At 33.3% G+C, this 17,180-nt stretch overlaps 2 protein-coding genes across 7 annotated transcripts; both read left to right on the forward strand.

Annotated features, from left to right (window-relative positions):
- Window positions 1,970-9,410, forward strand: LOC109343483 (U-box domain-containing protein 43-like). 4 transcript variants are annotated; one of them, XM_019581798.1, is made up of 6 exons: window positions 1,970-2,621; window positions 2,663-3,088; window positions 4,743-5,588; window positions 5,709-6,012; window positions 7,138-7,628; window positions 8,316-9,410. In XM_019581798.1, the coding sequence occupies exons 2-6, from the start codon at window positions 2,705-2,707 to the stop codon at window positions 9,309-9,311; spliced, it is 3,021 nt and encodes a 1,006-aa protein (XP_019437343.1). In that variant the 5' UTR covers window positions 1,970-2,621; window positions 2,663-2,704; the 3' UTR covers window positions 9,312-9,410. The 4 variants fall into 4 exon arrangements, with proteins under 4 accessions (XP_019437343.1, XP_019437342.1, XP_019437340.1 ...); XM_019581797.1 differs by having other exon boundaries at window positions 1,970-2,238; XM_019581795.1 differs by lacking the exons at window positions 1,970-2,621; window positions 2,663-3,088 and adding an exon at window positions 3,853-3,892 and having other exon boundaries at window positions 4,317-5,588.
- LOC109343484 (malignant T-cell-amplified sequence 1 homolog) lies at window positions 10,447-15,518 on the forward strand. Of its 3 annotated transcripts, none has more exons than XM_019581800.1 (9): window positions 10,447-10,581; window positions 10,924-11,005; window positions 11,372-11,439; window positions 11,527-11,624; window positions 14,257-14,393; window positions 14,496-14,563; window positions 14,836-14,899; window positions 15,194-15,221; window positions 15,253-15,518. In XM_019581800.1, the coding sequence occupies exons 1-8, from the start codon at window positions 10,463-10,465 to the stop codon at window positions 15,209-15,211; spliced, it is 654 nt and encodes a 217-aa protein (XP_019437345.1). In that variant the 5' UTR covers window positions 10,447-10,462; the 3' UTR covers window positions 15,212-15,221; window positions 15,253-15,518. The 3 variants fall into 3 exon arrangements, with proteins under 3 accessions (XP_019437345.1, XP_019437347.1, XP_019437344.1); XM_019581802.1 differs by having other exon boundaries at window positions 15,194-15,217; window positions 15,252-15,518; XM_019581799.1 differs by having other exon boundaries at window positions 15,194-15,518.

Below are 17,180 nucleotides of genomic sequence, written 5' to 3' on the forward strand. Positions count from 1 at the left end.
GATAACACAAAACGTTGATAATTTGAGATCTTTTATTTATAACTTGTGTAAAGAAATGAAAGGTGAATGGTTGGAGTGAGTATGACCCAAAATGTTAATTAAGTTATTTTCTTAATCAATTAGATATACATATATGATAAAAAAAGAAAGAGTCATTCATACATGAAATAATATACTCATTATAACAATAAATTAATTATTTGTATAAGAATATCTTAAATAACTAGCAAAGATAATTAAAAAATATGATTAAAATTATGAAATTATATTAATTGGTAAGTTGTTATAACAAAATGCACTATATATTTTGGGTCAAATTTATATTTCATTACTTTCTACACAATTGAATAGATAAATACAAGTATTACTAATTAGTGACAACTAGACGTGACACATCATGATTATCTTTTACCATATTCAAATTTTGTTCATGTCTAATTTTAGAAATCGAACTTGGTCATAGACTCAATGAAATCTAACCGTATTCAGGTTTAATTATGAACGAGGCAAATTAGGCGAGAAGGTAGGTCGGATCATACTCATCTTTTTCCCTCCAAAATACAATCCGCAACTCAAAGGTGTAAAAATTCTCCAACAACTAAACCAAAACAATATAAAAGATTAAAAATCTTTAAAAGAATATATTTATTTTTACGCATAGACATGTAGCATAGTAAAATTAGTTTCTCCATATATAGATGTATTAGTGTTACTTTGATGGATAAATTACGACTTATGACATACTTAGTAATTTTTCTTTTCAATACATTAGATGATTAGAACTTGGAACCATTAAAATTCTATATTTAGCTTAGGCTGATTACGCTTTTAGATGAAGAAAATGCCTCCTCTAGTCTAGCATGTAAGAATGTTTCCACCTTCACTTAACTATCCTATGTTTTCAACGTATTCACTACTACACAATTGGAGTTCAACGGTGTAAGGAGGACGTTCACTCATCATTTAAAACTCCTACAAAATACCACATCTTTGGTCAATTTATCCTATAATAATGTAGAAGTACAAAAAACGTTTGGTTGGTAAGGAACGTAAATTGCTACCACTAATCAAATATCACCAGGTATAATATTCTTAACTTAATTTTTGTTTGGTATATATTTAATTATTTATACAAATCCTATTAATTGTATTCCGTTAAGTATAATAAATTGGGATAAAATATCCCAATTTGGTTGGTCATACGTTTTTTGTTTTGTTTTGTTTTTTGTCATAGTAATGAGAAAATGACATTCCTTCTTTTTTACCAACACCCTCCTTATATATCTTCTCACGAGCTAGGATAGTTAGATATTAAAAAGTTGAGTTTAAAATCTATGTACTGACAGTGTAAAGTTTTTTACACTGTCAGCACATCATCCACCATTGATTTGTAATACTTTTGTTTGAAAGTCAATACTAACAAACATATGAATGGTAAGGATTTACTGACAATATAAAAATTACTTACACTGTCAGTGTATATATATTAAATCCTAAAAAGTTTAACATAGTATCCATTATTGTAAAGTAATTAAATACACCAATTTGATATTTTTAATACACATCGTTTATCTCCAAAACACATTAAATTGAAACATTTAACATCGTATGATGTTCAAGTTTATGGTGTTAACAAATCATTTTTTATTTTTATAATCATTTGATCAAAGTATAATTTTTAGAATGTAATATCAGTTGATATAAAAATGTATATGCAATACACCATTCATTATTAATTTCTATTATTCCTTTTGAATGAGTCAACTATAATAAATAATGAATGATATAATGATAATATATAAAACTCATACATTTTGTACTTACATTTTTTTCTCTTTATTTCTTATTTAGAAACAACCATGAATAAATGATTAAAGATTATAAAGTAAGCATTGAAGAATGAGTTGTAGTTATATTATTACTAGAATATCAATGTACCAAGGGTTTGTTTATGGCAGTTATTGTTTGGAGTTTTGACTTGAAGTACGGAAGCAGCGTGTTACAATAACATGAGTCAACGAAACCGAGTGAAGAGCATAGACAATGCAACTAGTCAATACAAAAAGATAAACACTTTCATGGCTGCTTCAAAATAAACTCTCTTTCCCTTTTATCTCTGTTTCTTCTCTTAACATGCTTGCCACATGAATTATGATCATACCCCATTATTTTTTATTTGATTTCTTTTTATTTTTTCTCTTTTTTTCCTGGTAATTCTACCAAAGATGGAATAATCAGGTTTGTTCCTGTATCTCTATGGTTTGTGTAGAAATGCTTTTGTATCATTACCATGTTAATGAAGTTAGTGAATTTTATGTTTAAAGAGAAGAATCCATGTTTAATTTTGAGTCTTTGTTCCTATGCAATGGTAACTATATGAGAGAGGATCCTTCTTTTTATTTCTTTTCACCTTACATTTTATAGTATCCAAATACAAATTATTGCTGAGTTTCACTTTCTTTTGAGCATGTTTGGACTAATGACTTCACTTATGAATTATGTTCATTCAGTTAGCTCACCAATGTTTTTGTTTGACTCATTAACTTGATTTTAGGTTCATTAATTTGATCAGATGAAAATTTATGTTCGTGCTTGACATGCAGGAAAGAAAAATTAATTAGGTATATGGTTGATTGGAATATGAGTTTTGATTTTTGAGCAGGACTGAAGTTAATTCTTCCTTAGCTTCTGTGATGAAATTGTGATGGATTTATTGGTTCACGCTTCGTTAATCGAAGCGTCTGAGTTACTTTCCAACACCATCTTCACAATATTTGAGACTGTCAAAGCAGCCAATGAGGTTGTCATTCACAAGGAAAATTTTAAGAAATTCTCAATTCACTTGGAAAAGATCTCATTTACATTGAAGTCTTTGTCAAAGGAAGACACACACAATCCTGAGAGATTGATTAATGCTATGAATGCTCTCAACCGAGAGGTTCAAGTTGCTAAGAAGCTGGTTTTTGAATGCAACAATAGAGGTAAGGTTTATCTTTTAATCAATGCTAGAAGGATTGTTTCTCAGATGAAGGGTTGCATTGAAGATATAAGTCGAGCAGTAAGCCTCATCCCTTTGTCCTCTTTGGACATAAGGATTTACTGACAATATAAAAATTACTTACACTGTCAGTGTATATATATTAAATCCTAAAAAGTTTAACATAGTATCCATTATTGTAAAGTAATTAAATACACCAATTTGATATTTTTAATACACATCGTTTATCTCCAAAACACATTAAATTGAAACATTTAACATCGTATGATGTTCAAGTTTATGGTGTTAACAAATCATTTTTTATTTTTATAATCATTTGATCAAAGTATAATTTTTAGAATGTAATATCAGTTGATATAAAAATGTATATGCAATACACCATTCATTATTAATTTCTATTATTCCTTTTGAATGAGTCAACTATAATAAATAATGAATGATATAATGATAATATATAAAACTCATACATTTTGTACTTACATTTTTTTCTCTTTATTTCTTATTTAGAAACAACCATGAATAAATGATTAAAGATTATAAAGTAAGCATTGAAGAATGAGTTGTAGTTATATTATTACTAGAATATCAATGTACCAAGGGTTTGTTTATGGCAGTTATTGTTTGGAGTTTTGACTTGAAGTACGGAAGCAGCGTGTTACAATAACATGAGTCAACGAAACCGAGTGAAGAGCATAGACAATGCAACTAGTCAATACAAAAAGATAAACACTTTCATGGCTGCTTCAAAATAAACTCTCTTTCCCTTTTATCTCTGTTTCTTCTCTTAACATGCTTGCCACATGAATTATGATCATACCCCATTATTTTTTATTTGATTTCTTTTTATTTTTTCTCTTTTTTTCCTGGTAATTCTACCAAAGATGGAATAATCAGGTTTGTTCCTGTATCTCTATGGTTTGTGTAGAAATGCTTTTGTATCATTACCATGTTAATGAAGTTAGTGAATTTTATGTTTAAAGAGAAGAATCCATGTTTAATTTTGAGTCTTTGTTCCTATGCAATGGTAACTATATGAGAGAGGATCCTTCTTTTTATTTCTTTTCACCTTACATTTTATAGTATCCAAATACAAATTATTGCTGAGTTTCACTTTCTTTTGAGCATGTTTGGACTAATGACTTCACTTATGAATTATGTTCATTCAGTTAGCTCACCAATGTTTTTGTTTGACTCATTAACTTGATTTTAGGTTCATTAATTTGATCAGATGAAAATTTATGTTCGTGCTTGACATGCAGGAAAGAAAAATTAATTAGGTATATGGTTGATTGGAATATGAGTTTTGATTTTTGAGCAGGACTGAAGTTAATTCTTCCTTAGCTTCTGTGATGAAATTGTGATGGATTTATTGGTTCACGCTTCGTTAATCGAAGCGTCTGAGTTACTTTCCAACACCATCTTCACAATATTTGAGACTGTCAAAGCAGCCAATGAGGTTGTCATTCACAAGGAAAATTTTAAGAAATTCTCAATTCACTTGGAAAAGATCTCATTTACATTGAAGTCTTTGTCAAAGGAAGACACACACAATCCTGAGAGATTGATTAATGCTATGAATGCTCTCAACCGAGAGGTTCAAGTTGCTAAGAAGCTGGTTTTTGAATGCAACAATAGAGGTAAGGTTTATCTTTTAATCAATGCTAGAAGGATTGTTTCTCAGATGAAGGGTTGCATTGAAGATATAAGTCGAGCAGTAAGCCTCATCCCTTTGTCCTCTTTGGACATTAACTCTGGTTTGAACAAAGAGATAGGTGAGCTATGCCAGAACATGTTGGATTCTGAGTATCAAACAGCTGCAGCAGATGAGGAAATCTTGGAAAAAATCGAGACAGCGATAAACGAGGGAAACGCTGATCGGTCATATGCGAATCAGTTGCTGGTTTGTATTGCAGATGCTATTGGTGTATCTACTGACCATGCTGCTTTGAAGAGAGAATTTGAAGAGCTAAAAAGTGACATGGAGAGTGCTAAGTCTAGGAAAGATATGGCAGAAGTTCTACATATGGAGCAGATTATTGCAGTACTTGAAAAGTCTGATTCGATAACTTCAGCGCGAGAGAAGGAAAAGAAGTATTATGAAAGGAGAAATTCTTTGGGGAGGAGACCATTGGTGCCTTTGCATTCATTTTACTGCCCAATCTCTCTTGATATTATGGTGGATCCTGTGGAGACTTCTTCTGGCAAGACATTTGAGAGAAGTGCTATAAAGAGGTGGTTTGCCGAAGGGAACAATCATTGCCCCTTGACCATGTTGCCGGTGGATACTTCTATCCTGAGGCCTAATAAGACTCTCAGACAGTCTATCCAAGAATGGAAAGACAGGAACACGATCATTACGATTTCCAATATCAAATCCGAACTTGAAAAAGAAGATGAAGAAGAGGAAATACTTCAGTCTTTAAACAGATTGCAGGATATATGTTTAGAAAGAGAGGTTCACCGAGAATGGTTGAAAATGGAGAATTACATTGCTGTTCTTGTTGGACTTCTTGGTTCTAAAAATCGTGAAATAAGGAAGCATGTTCTGATCATCCTGTCTTTGCTTGCAGTGGATAGTGAAGAGAACAAGGTACCTCATAAATATGTAACATTGCTAACTCTGCACTTTTCTAAATGTCTCCATGTAAGATTGAAGAGGACAATACTGATTTTGTGTAAAAAAAAGACACTAATACTTATTTTTTGGCAGGAAGATATTGCTAAAGTGGATAACGCACTTGGATCAATTGTTCGCTCGCTTGCACGTCAAATCGAGGAAAGTAAGTTAGCATTGGAGTTGCTGTTGGAGTTATCTAAAAGTGAAATGGTGCGCGGTCTTGTAGGTAACATTCAAGGAAGCATACTTCTCCTCATGACAATGTTAAACAGTGATGACGTTGAAGCATCCAAAAATGCTCATGAGCTTCTGGAGAACCTCTCTTTCCTTGAACAGAATGTCATAGAGATGGCAAAGGCAAATTATCTTAAGCCTTTGATGCTGAACCTTTCTACAGGTATTCCACGAATGAGATACACCATCTGAACTTCTAGGGAATTATGTCTTTATCAGCATCTGTGCTAACTCTGTGTAGTCTTACAAGTTCATAGATTTTGTATTTTTTGTTATTATTTTATTAGTTTTATCCATTTTTTAGAAGGGGAAGGGACTTCAATGTTTTTTTGACAATGATATCCATACCCTATGAAGTAGGATATAAACACAATTAATGTCTTGATCAGCATGTGTGCAGATTTTGTAGTCTTAGAACTTTCTAAGTTTTATGTTTCTTGTTATTTATCCCTTTTATGCGATGGGGGAGGGACTTCAATGTTATTTGTTGACATTGATCTTCATACCGATGAAGTAGAATATAAATACAACATGTCCACATGCTTGATTTTTTTTTCTTTAGTAAAAAATATATGGAAAGTCATTACCCTGCTATTTGTTGAATTATAGATGTGTCATGTGTTAATGGCTTGTGATTATAGACAAAAGTCTTCAAAATTGGTAATGCTCACTGACCATAACAGAGAAGATTTCTAATATGTTATTGTTTTGCTCCCTTCAATAATGTGTATAAATTATCATGTATCTGTTAAAAAATTCTGTTTGTGAGTGTAGACATGAGCATCTATATATTGCACATATATGATATATGTTCAATACAATACAGAGTGGATAAAATAGAGAAAATAAATGTATCCAAGGGAAAATGGAAACATAACCTAATCAAGCCAATGGAGTTATGGTGAAAAAAAAGTGACCCTTTTAGATACAACCAAACCGTTCTTCTTTTGGTACTACCAAGAGTATCCCCTCACCTTTTTGGGTAAGGAACTAATCCCTTTCGGGTTTCGTGGCTGCCCCTCCCAACAAGTGTTGCTCCCAGGAATTGAACCCTCGACCATGGGGATTCAGTGGGGCCTTACACTACTAAACCATCGCGTTGTTGGTACAACTGTTTGATACTCCTTTTAGATAAAATTTCAATACAGAAAATGGAACTACAGAACATGGAATTTATTCCTGAAATGAAAAAAGTTTAGATGTTCATTGAAAGTGACCCTTTCTGAAATATGAATCTGAGATGCACCAATGTACTCATGGATTGTGAATACTTATTTCCTTGGTGTAGGACCAGAAAGCATGAAGATAACCATGACAGAAACTTTGTCAAAAATTGCATTGACTGACCAAAATAAATTGTCCTTAGTCAAAGATGGAGCACTGAAGCCTCTTCTTCATCTGCTCTTACATAATGATGTGGAAATCAAGGAAGTGGTTGTGAAAGCTCTACTACAGCTCTCAACTTTGCCGGAGAACGGCCTGCAGATGATAAGGGAAGGTGTTGCTCAACCACTATTGGAATTGCTATACTGCCACAGTATACAGTCTCCTACTTTGCGCGAACAAGTTGTTTCCACAATCATGCATCTTGCCATATCAACTACTCACCAACAAGCTGAAGAAGAACAAGTTTCATTGTTAGATTCCGAGGAAGACATATACAAATTCTTCTCTCTAATTTCTTTAACAGGACCTGAGATACAAAACATGATTCTCAAAGCTTTCCAGGCATTGTGCAAGTCTTTCTCTGGCTTTACCACCAGAAAGAGGTTGAGACAGGTTTGCACTTTTCTTATAGTGCCAAAATTTGAAGAAATTAAAAGTAGAAGAAAAATGCTTGATGTTAACAACTAGCATTTTGGTGTTTTGCTATATATATAATATAGATTGTCCTTGTTGTAGATATGGAATAGCTATTTAGAATGAAAAGAAGCTACAATGTTTAAGGAAATTAATAGATGAAAAGAAAACAACATAGGAGAAATGTCTAATCCATTAGTAGTAGTACACTAAAAAATCCTTTCTGTTGCATTTCACTTATGAACTATGCCTATAAAAAAAGAGTAGCACGGTGCATAAGGCCCCCCTTGGTGGGGTCTAGGGAGGGTAGACGTACACAGCCTTACTCCGGCAAGCGGTGAGGCTATTTCCAGGAGCCCGTGACCTCATGGTCACTAAGCAACACCTTACCGTTGTGCTAATAAGCTCACCCTCTTTATGAACTATGCATGCCTATAATTTTAATAATTGTAATTCTCCATATTCTATCTATGTTAAGATTTTAAAGTATATTTAGCAGTATTCTATTACATTTTCTGTCATACAATCCTGATTTCTCTTGCTTGACAAAATGCTTCTTTTTATATCAAACTATGGAACACATTATTTCTTTCTAAGTAGCAACCTCAAATTATAGCAACAACATTAATTACAAGTTTCATTGTTATAAACTTATTATAAATGCAGATATCAGCAGCCATAGTATTGGTCCATTTGGTAGAGCTTAATTCCCAAACAGTGCTGGTAGATGCCTTGAAGCTTTTCTATTGCTTAGCAGAAGACGGTGATTTCAGCAACTTCTCACCTCATGTAACTGAAAGTTTTATAAAAGTCTTGCTTACCATCATTGAGGCTTCTGATGAAGCTGAAGAAATGGTTACTGCTATGGGCATCATCTCAAAACTACCACAGGAGTCACACATAACCCAGTGGCTTCTAGATTCCAGGGCACTTCAAATTATTTTGGCTTGTCTTACAGATCAAATCAAACATGCCTCACATAAAAAGCAAGTCGTAGAGATCTCAGTCCAAGCGCTTTGTCGTTTTACTGTCTCATCAAATGTGGAGTTGCAGAAGAGAGTAGCTGAAGAAGGCCTAATCCCAGTGCTCGTGCGATTGCTGGTTTTTGGAACACCCTTTTCGAAACAAAATGCAGCCATTTCAATCAAGCAGTTTTCGGAAAGTTCATACCAATTGAGCAAGCTGATAAAGAAGCCGAGTATTTTCAAAGCCTGCTTTATAGCCAGTGAAATTGGTTGTCCAGCACACAAAGGCACTTGTACAGTTGAGTCTTCATTCTGCATTATACAAGCTAATGCCTTGGATCCCCTCGTGAGGTTGCTTGCAGATCAAGATATCGAAACATGTGAAGCTTCCTTAGATGCCCTACTGACTTTGCTGGATGTTGAAGCACCACAAAGTGGAAGTAAGGTACTTGCAGATGCAAATGCTATTACACCAATGATAAAATTGTTGAGCCTTCAAGCTACAACGTTGCAGGAAAAAACTCTAATAGCCTTAGAACAGATTTTTCAAGTGGATGAAGTGAAAAATAAGTACAAAACTAAGGCCACAATGCCCTTGGTGGATATGACTCAGAACAAAGATAGCCGTTTGAAAAGTCTTGCTGCCAAATGCCTTGCTCAATTGGGTGTGCTTGATAAACAATCTTCTTATTTTTAAGAACTGTTCTTTTCATTATTTGGTTGTGTATATCTTAAAGCACAAGGTAGATGAAAATTAAAATAGGGAAATTTTACACAAGACAACATTGATGTTTAAGTCTATACTTTTCCCTTTCATTACTTTATCCAAAATCCATTGGTAGTTATGTTTCTATGGAATCATTTTTGTCCTGATATTTGCTATAGGAACTGAACTTAGTGATAAGATTGCATCCTATTTTATCTTAGATACCTGTATAATAAGCTTTTTGGAATCTATTTATTACTAAAATACTGTTCAACAAATATCAGCATTACAAAAAATTACCTTTGGTTCTAATTAGGAGACATGCTGAATGCATTTGTTACACTCTTTTGTTTTTTTATGCATCCTCTCACCCATTATAAACATGCTATAAATAAGGTTGACACTTTATTTTATTTTTATTTATTTAATGATTTATAAATAAAGTCTCTATCTTATCAACTCTGTATCAATCTATGAATATATTAAGAAAAGTTTGATGTATTTTGATGATTAAATAAGATTATAACAATTATCATATAAAGCAAACTTTACACTAGATCACATAAGATAGTTAGGCTTCTATTCATTAAACTTTACTCTAACAGGTATCTAGTGTTTTGGTATCTATCCGAGTTTGGATCATAATTGGGTTTTAGCTTCTAATAGACTCGGTTAGAAAATGATTATCTAAGCTTGATAGGAGACCACTTTATAATATAATTGGACAAAATCTTACGTAAAAATGTATCTAACATGTCATATTTAGATACACACGTGTATTTATATTTTATAGTACTATCAATTAGGATTAAATTTTAATTAGAATAAAATTTTTAATATGTTGTTAATATTTTATTGATTATCTTCTTATATATATATATACACGTTTTCATAGAAGTTTTTTTTAAATCTTTTCGAAAATCATTTAAGGGTTAGTTTGGGAGTTGGATTTTAGAGGGGAAGGAAGGGAATGGGAAGACAGAGTCTTCTCACAAGTGTATTTCATAGCTCCCAAATCTTCCATTTCCATTCCTCCCCAAAATCCAACTCCCAAACTAACTCTAAGTGATTAATTGGGCCTACTTGGGCCTGGGCTGGATTTAGAAAGGAGAATAATGGTCCGATGGTAGTGAGAGATTCGCATGCGCGTTTGCATCTCTTCCTTCCCTCAATCAAACCATCATTCTTCTGTTTCACTGTGTTACAGAACACAAACATCAGACACAATCCAAAACCTTAAACAACAAAAGATGTTCAAAAAGTACGCTCTCTCTCTTTCACTCTATTTAGATATCTCCAAAACTTACACTTTCTAGATTCTTATGTCATTTACCAATTCATTTTCTTTTTTATTTATTAATGTATCATTTTTTATGAATATTATTATTAGCATTTGCACCAATGACGGTGTTAGCGGTGCCCTAAATCCTCAAATATCTATTATTCAATTTGTGGACCTTTTTTCCCAAATTTTTCAACAATTCTTTTATATACAATGTGTTGCATGATCGTTATATTTTCTTTAGATTTATAACATGATTGGGTTAGAATAAAATTAATTTTCGGGAAAAATCACTTTTTTACATGTGATCTTTTGTTTCAGATTTTCATCTGAAGAGGTTTCTGCACAGAACCAAGTGAAGGCTTCTGTTCAACGAAAAATACGGCAAAGTATTGCAGAAGAGGTTATATCATATTTTGGAATTGGTTATTGCAAGTTTTAAACTTAAGTGAAACATTACATTTAATTTCCCCGAGTTTTACTTAATTACACTCATCAACCCTCTTGTTGAATAATTTACACTCACCTCCCCAAATCATCTCCCCTAAGGGAGGTAAATGTAATGGGAGATGAGTGTAGCTTTTGAATGGGTGTCGAATGTAATTAAGTCAAACTTCAAGGAGCATAATGCAATTTCCCTTAAACTTAATAATAATAATAATAACACATATTCAGCAACAAAAAAATATGCATTTGCTTCTTTTTGTATATCCATTTGTGATACACTGATACTTATGTTATGATGCTAACTTCACTCAGTCCATTGCAGTATCCTGGCCTTGAACCGGTGATGGATGATATACTTCCAAAGAAGTCCCCTCTTATAGTTGCTAAATGGTTTGTTTGTGAGATTTTTTTGCCGTGCTTTTCGCTACAAGTTACTTTTATAGTTGCTAACTGGTTATTTTTTCCTTGTTCTTGTAGTCAGAACCACCTCAATCTGGTTCTAGTGAACAATGTGCCTTTGTTTTTCAGTGTCCGTGATGGACCATACATGCCCACCTTGCGACTTCTTCATCAATGTAAAGTTTATATTTCTTACAAGTTTTAGCTTGTCTAAACGATCTGTTTTCCGGGAAGAGGTGTAAGTTGAAGAATTATAAACACTTCATTGGTTGCCTCTTTTGGTCTGGCTAGTGAAGCATATGTGCTTTGATCAAACCAGTATAGGGTCAGCTGACTTGGGATTCAACTCATGTTGTGAAAAGGATATCCTAATACCTTATAGGAAAAACTTATAGTTGCTTGTTTTTCTTGTTTTGTGCAACCAGTCATTGAATGAGATAGATTAACTCTTCTAGAAACTGCTATGCACTATACTTAGATTAAATGAAAATGATGATTAGTTGGATTTTAATTCTTAAAAAATACAGTTACATATTGAAGGCTATGAGGAGAAGTGAAGTTCTGATTGATTGATTATCATGACTATAGGAATTTGATCTGGGTTTTTCCCCCCTTCCTTCCTATGCATATTTCTCTCAAACATGGTGGTGGAAGTTTGGTGGTGGGGTTAAGTTCTATTACAGCTAGAAGATAGGAACAATGTTCATTGACATGGTTTGTTAGCACATTTTATGCTTAAGAAGTAGGAGTTTTCAAGAATCTGGATGAACTCTTTAATTGATAACATTGTTGTCTTGTTATTAGGAGCCATAATATGTTTGACTTGAAATCCGATAAATTTTCTAGTTGTTCTGACCAAGAGAGAATGTGAAAACCACATGTTTCTACTTCTATTGATTATCCGATATTTGTTTTGTATATTCCTCCGATCCCTTGAAGATTGAGAAAACTTTCTTCCTATTTACATTCTTCCACCCTTCTTATCCCGAGAACTAGATATTATACAATAGTGTGTGTGATATTTGTAATCTACAGTATAAAGAGCCTTGATTAGAATAGGATGAAAGAAGAAAAAGAAAAGATAATTTGGACGGAGGAGGTACAAACCATTTACTGGGGATGTTTGAAATATATTATTATATGAAGTTCCACATTACCTAGAATTAGAATAGAGTAGAATATCAATGTTATATATTGAACTCATGTCCCTTGTTATAATGTGCACACACCAAATAGAAACACCCTATGGGCAGGTAGGCCCATGGGTGTGCTAGGGTTTGCAATCCTTATTCTCTAATGATATCTTGGTAGCCGCTCAGCACTCCCGAGTATGTAGGCACAACCGCTCAGCACTCCCGAAGATGTAGACACAACCGCTCAACACTCCCGAGGATGTAGGCACAATTGGTCGAACCCCGTTAACAAATTCTCTTGTTTCTTCTCTTATATTTATTTTATGCTCTTTATTTGATTGCTTGTGGTCAACGCTGTGCAACGATCGCTTCCGCTGCACCAACAATTGGTATCAGAGCCAATTGGTAGATGACTCTTAACCCAAACATCAGATAATGGCTAAAGATGATGAATGCGTGATGGTTAGACAAGGTGCGTCAAAGGTCATGGCAAAGATAGAGTAGATGAGTTGAAGGAGAAAGAAATATGGCGGAACTGTTGTGGGGTGATGTATGTGTTGATCCAGAACCCATAAGTTCATGTATTGGGTTAGGATCAAAGTGGAGATATGGACTTGTGTTGAGTTTGACCTAGAGACAGATGCTGACAATATCTCTCTAGATGTTGAGAGAATGTGTGGAATATTCTAATGGCGTGTCTGAGACGTCATAGTGAAGAAAGTTATTTGTTAGCACAGATCCACAAAAGGATAGAGTGAAGACGTCATTTTGAACTAGGATTGTGTAGACAATGGTGGTAGCGATTGAGACTTTCCAAGGAAGCTCCAAGGTTCAGTTTGACTGAGTATTGAAGAGGACGATTGTTGGTGAACTTTTGTGTAGAGGTTCTAATATATCGAAAGACTTTCTAGCAATAGGTGGCTAGGAGGCATGTTCCATTTGATGGCGGTATGGGAAGCTGCACTATAAGTTTGGAGAGCTAGTCTCTTGGTAACATCGTCAAGGATACTCATAAGGTCTATGCTGTAGGGGAACAATTAAAGAGAATTAGACATTGAACAAGGTGGAGTCATATATTTGCTAAGGTGAAGATTCTCATATAGATTTCCTAAGGAGCGAAATATTCGTCTATTTCAATCAAAGTGCAGATTGTTGGGGATATTTGAAATATGTTATTATATATTGGACTCAAGTCCCTTGTTATAATGTGCACCAGATATAAACACCAAATAGAAACACCTCATGGGTAGGTAGGCCCATATGTGTGCTAGGGTTTGTAATCCTTATTCTCTAATGATATCTTGGTAGCCGCTCAACACTCTTGAGGATGTAGGCACAACCGCTCAGCACTCTTAAGGACGTAGGTACAATTAGTCGAACCCTGTTAATAAATTCTCTTGTGGTCAATGCTGCACAACGATTGTTTTCGCTGTACAACACCATTGTTTGTTACCATACTGGTACCAGTTTCTCGTTAATTTCATTGCATCCTTCCTCATATTTAGATGCAAGAAGGGATTAGTAATCCATCAATTATAGTTTTACTTCCAATGCTTTGACCACAGTGCTAATGAAGGTTCAATATAGTTTCTAGGCTCAAGCATAGGCATTAGGCAGTCTGCAATTGGCATTTCTTGTATTGCATGTGAACTGTATTATTTTTTTGATTTTACAGATCCTGATATAATGAAGAAATTACAAGTTGACCGTGGCGCAATAAGATTTGTCTTGTCGGGGGCGAATATAATGTGTCCTGGTCTGACATCTCCTGGGGGTGTTTTGGATGATGAAGTGGAGGCAGAAAGTCCAGTGGTACTGCCATTATATTTTACATGTTGATTGTTATACGCAAAGTAACATTTTGTAGTGAGGTCATATTAACTTTCAACTCGTGACTTACATATCTGATCTTAGGCTATAATGGCTGAAGGAAAACAGCATGCTCTTGCTATTGGCTTTACAAAAATGTCAGCAAAAGACATGTAAGAAACTTACCCTATATCTTATTTTGACTATACAGGAATGTTCAATTAAATTAATATGTAATTTTTTCCCAAATAAATGGGTCTGCCAGATAGTCCTGTACCTCACATCGATGATAATTTAATGTGCCAACCTCTCATGCCATATGGTGGAAATTACATTTTCATGTAAAGAATAGAACTTGAAATAGAGGGAGGATATAGATTACATAGTATCATCTTCCTTGGTCGGTTTTTGTACTCAAGAAGTTTATTTTCTAACTTGGTTTCAGAAAAGCAATCAACAAGGGGATTGGGGTGGACAACTTGCATTATCTCAATGATGGTCTTTGGAAGGTAATGATTGATATATGCTTTTCTTCTTATTTCACCATTAATTATCAATTATTAATAAATAGTTATACATGGTAATCACATATATGCTCTTTGATATTGTAACAACAATAAAAAGCCGACGTAAAATTTTGTCAAATCTCTACAATATGGATCTATGATATTATCTCTTTGATATTATCATTTAAAAACAGATCCAGATTCTCATGCAACATTTTTTCTTCATTTTTTTAATGAACTTTGCTCCACCAACACAATGCTTATATATTTTCTTTTGATACCTCTTTTACATTGTAGATGGAGAAACTTGATTGAAGATGTTGTCAGAGCTGCAATGGCAACCTAATGATTGGTGGAGATTCTGTTTTCTGGACTTTGATCCAGATTTTGTGGATCATAAGTGTACTTGGTGATTTTTTTCTCATACCGGTGTGTAAGCAGTAAAGAAATAAATTTTGTTGCATAGATTGCTTCTTTTGGTAATTATGTAGATTTCATGTAACTTATGGAATACACTGTTTGTACTGGCAAATGCTAAGTTTTTTTAATTTCTGTATTCCAGTTGAATGTTGGAACTAAACGTTCAAGTTTTATCCAACTTAGGTAAAGCCATATGATCTTTCTTGAATGTGTGCATACCACTGATTTGTCCTAAGGCCCTCAAACCTCTAATGTGTATTACACTTATAGCTCATGCCTCAACCAAATATTTTACTTTATGCCTTGTTGGAGTCAATTATAAGGCCGATTTCACCTAGTGGGATTAAGGTTGAGTTATTGTAGTTAGAGACATTATTATATCTATAACATCATTGCATTTATAATCAATTTTCATTTCCTTATTTATGTTCACTTCAATCAAGCGTAGTCATACATGGCTCAGCCATTTCATTCAGGTTCAAGAGTTTGGACTTTGGAGAAGGCAATAGTTTGTCATATTGCCAATAATAACAAATAGCCAGCTAGTAGAACATTGAGAATTTTCTATGTTTTTCTACTGCCAATTATCATCAAATACCTATTGTAGTACTATAATAGCTATGTAGTTGAAGATATAGTCTCAATATATATAAGTTTTACGCTCATCTACTGAGGTTGTCACATTATTTAATGAGTTATAACTTGCATTACTTAGAGTTTTGATATTTGCCGTGTATGAAATAACTTTGTTGTAAGATATATAATTTACTATGGGATCTCTACTAGGGGTGAAAATTTGTTGGGGAGTTCATCAACCATTCAAATCCATGACAAATTAAGTCTATCCTTTTCACTCATTTAAGTTAATAAATTTAAATGATTGATTTCAACTAAGTATTCAACCCATATTTATGCAAATGATATCCAACCAACACAAATTCGGTTGAAAAATTACTTTATTTTTATCAATTAAATATCTTCAACTTTAATCTGATCTTAGAGTCATTTTTCCAAAATCCCAGACGGGCTGACTTATTACGCAAAAGCGATTGCTACTTTTTTCCCATAGAAGATTGATTAATTTTTAGAGAAGGTTTTTTCAAGAGAGTGCTTTTTAAAAAGTGATTTTTTTTTCTTCTAATTTTACAAAATTGAAAATTTTAAATGGGTAAAATATTCATCATTTCACCTATACAATTAATTAAAATTGATGAATTGAAATATCCATTAAGTTTAAGTGTGTTCTAATGAATCTTACACGAATTATTAAATAGTTTTTCATCCCTTCATTAGGATTATTATCCAAATTAATCCATTTGTCACTTATGCTATATTTTTCAAAACAAAATAATTCTCTAACTATTGGCTAGATATACATTTTTTTGTTACACAAAATTATATGAAATGTAAAACTTAATAAAAAATGATGCGATTTGATGAGTGAATTTAAAAAACAAACATGTCATGAGAATCAATAGTGTTTGCTCTAGCAAACACTTTCTAAAGTCAACATTTGACAATGCTTATTGAAGGAAACATTGTTGAAAGTTATACATTCAATATGATTATCTTGAGCAAGCGATATTGAAAGTGATACATTCAACAACGCTTGTTTGAGGAACACTGTTGAAAGTGACATTCAATGGCGCTTGTTTGAACAAGCGATGTTGAATGTTTCATGAGAAGGTCAAAGGATATTTGAATTAACCGTATTTGCTCGAGCAAACACTTATAAATGATGTAGACAAAATGTTAACTTGTGAAAAAATAAAACGAAAGACTAGATAGATAAAAAAAGGTAGAAAAATCTTAACCATGAGAAGGTCAAAGGGTGTTTGAGTATGTCATTCAAAAAATAAATATT

Source organism: Lupinus angustifolius, chromosome LG03, assembly GCF_001865875.1.
Source record: "Lupinus angustifolius cultivar Tanjil chromosome LG03, LupAngTanjil_v1.0, whole genome shotgun sequence".
Lineage (NCBI taxonomy): Eukaryota > Viridiplantae > Streptophyta > Magnoliopsida > Fabales > Fabaceae > Lupinus > Lupinus angustifolius.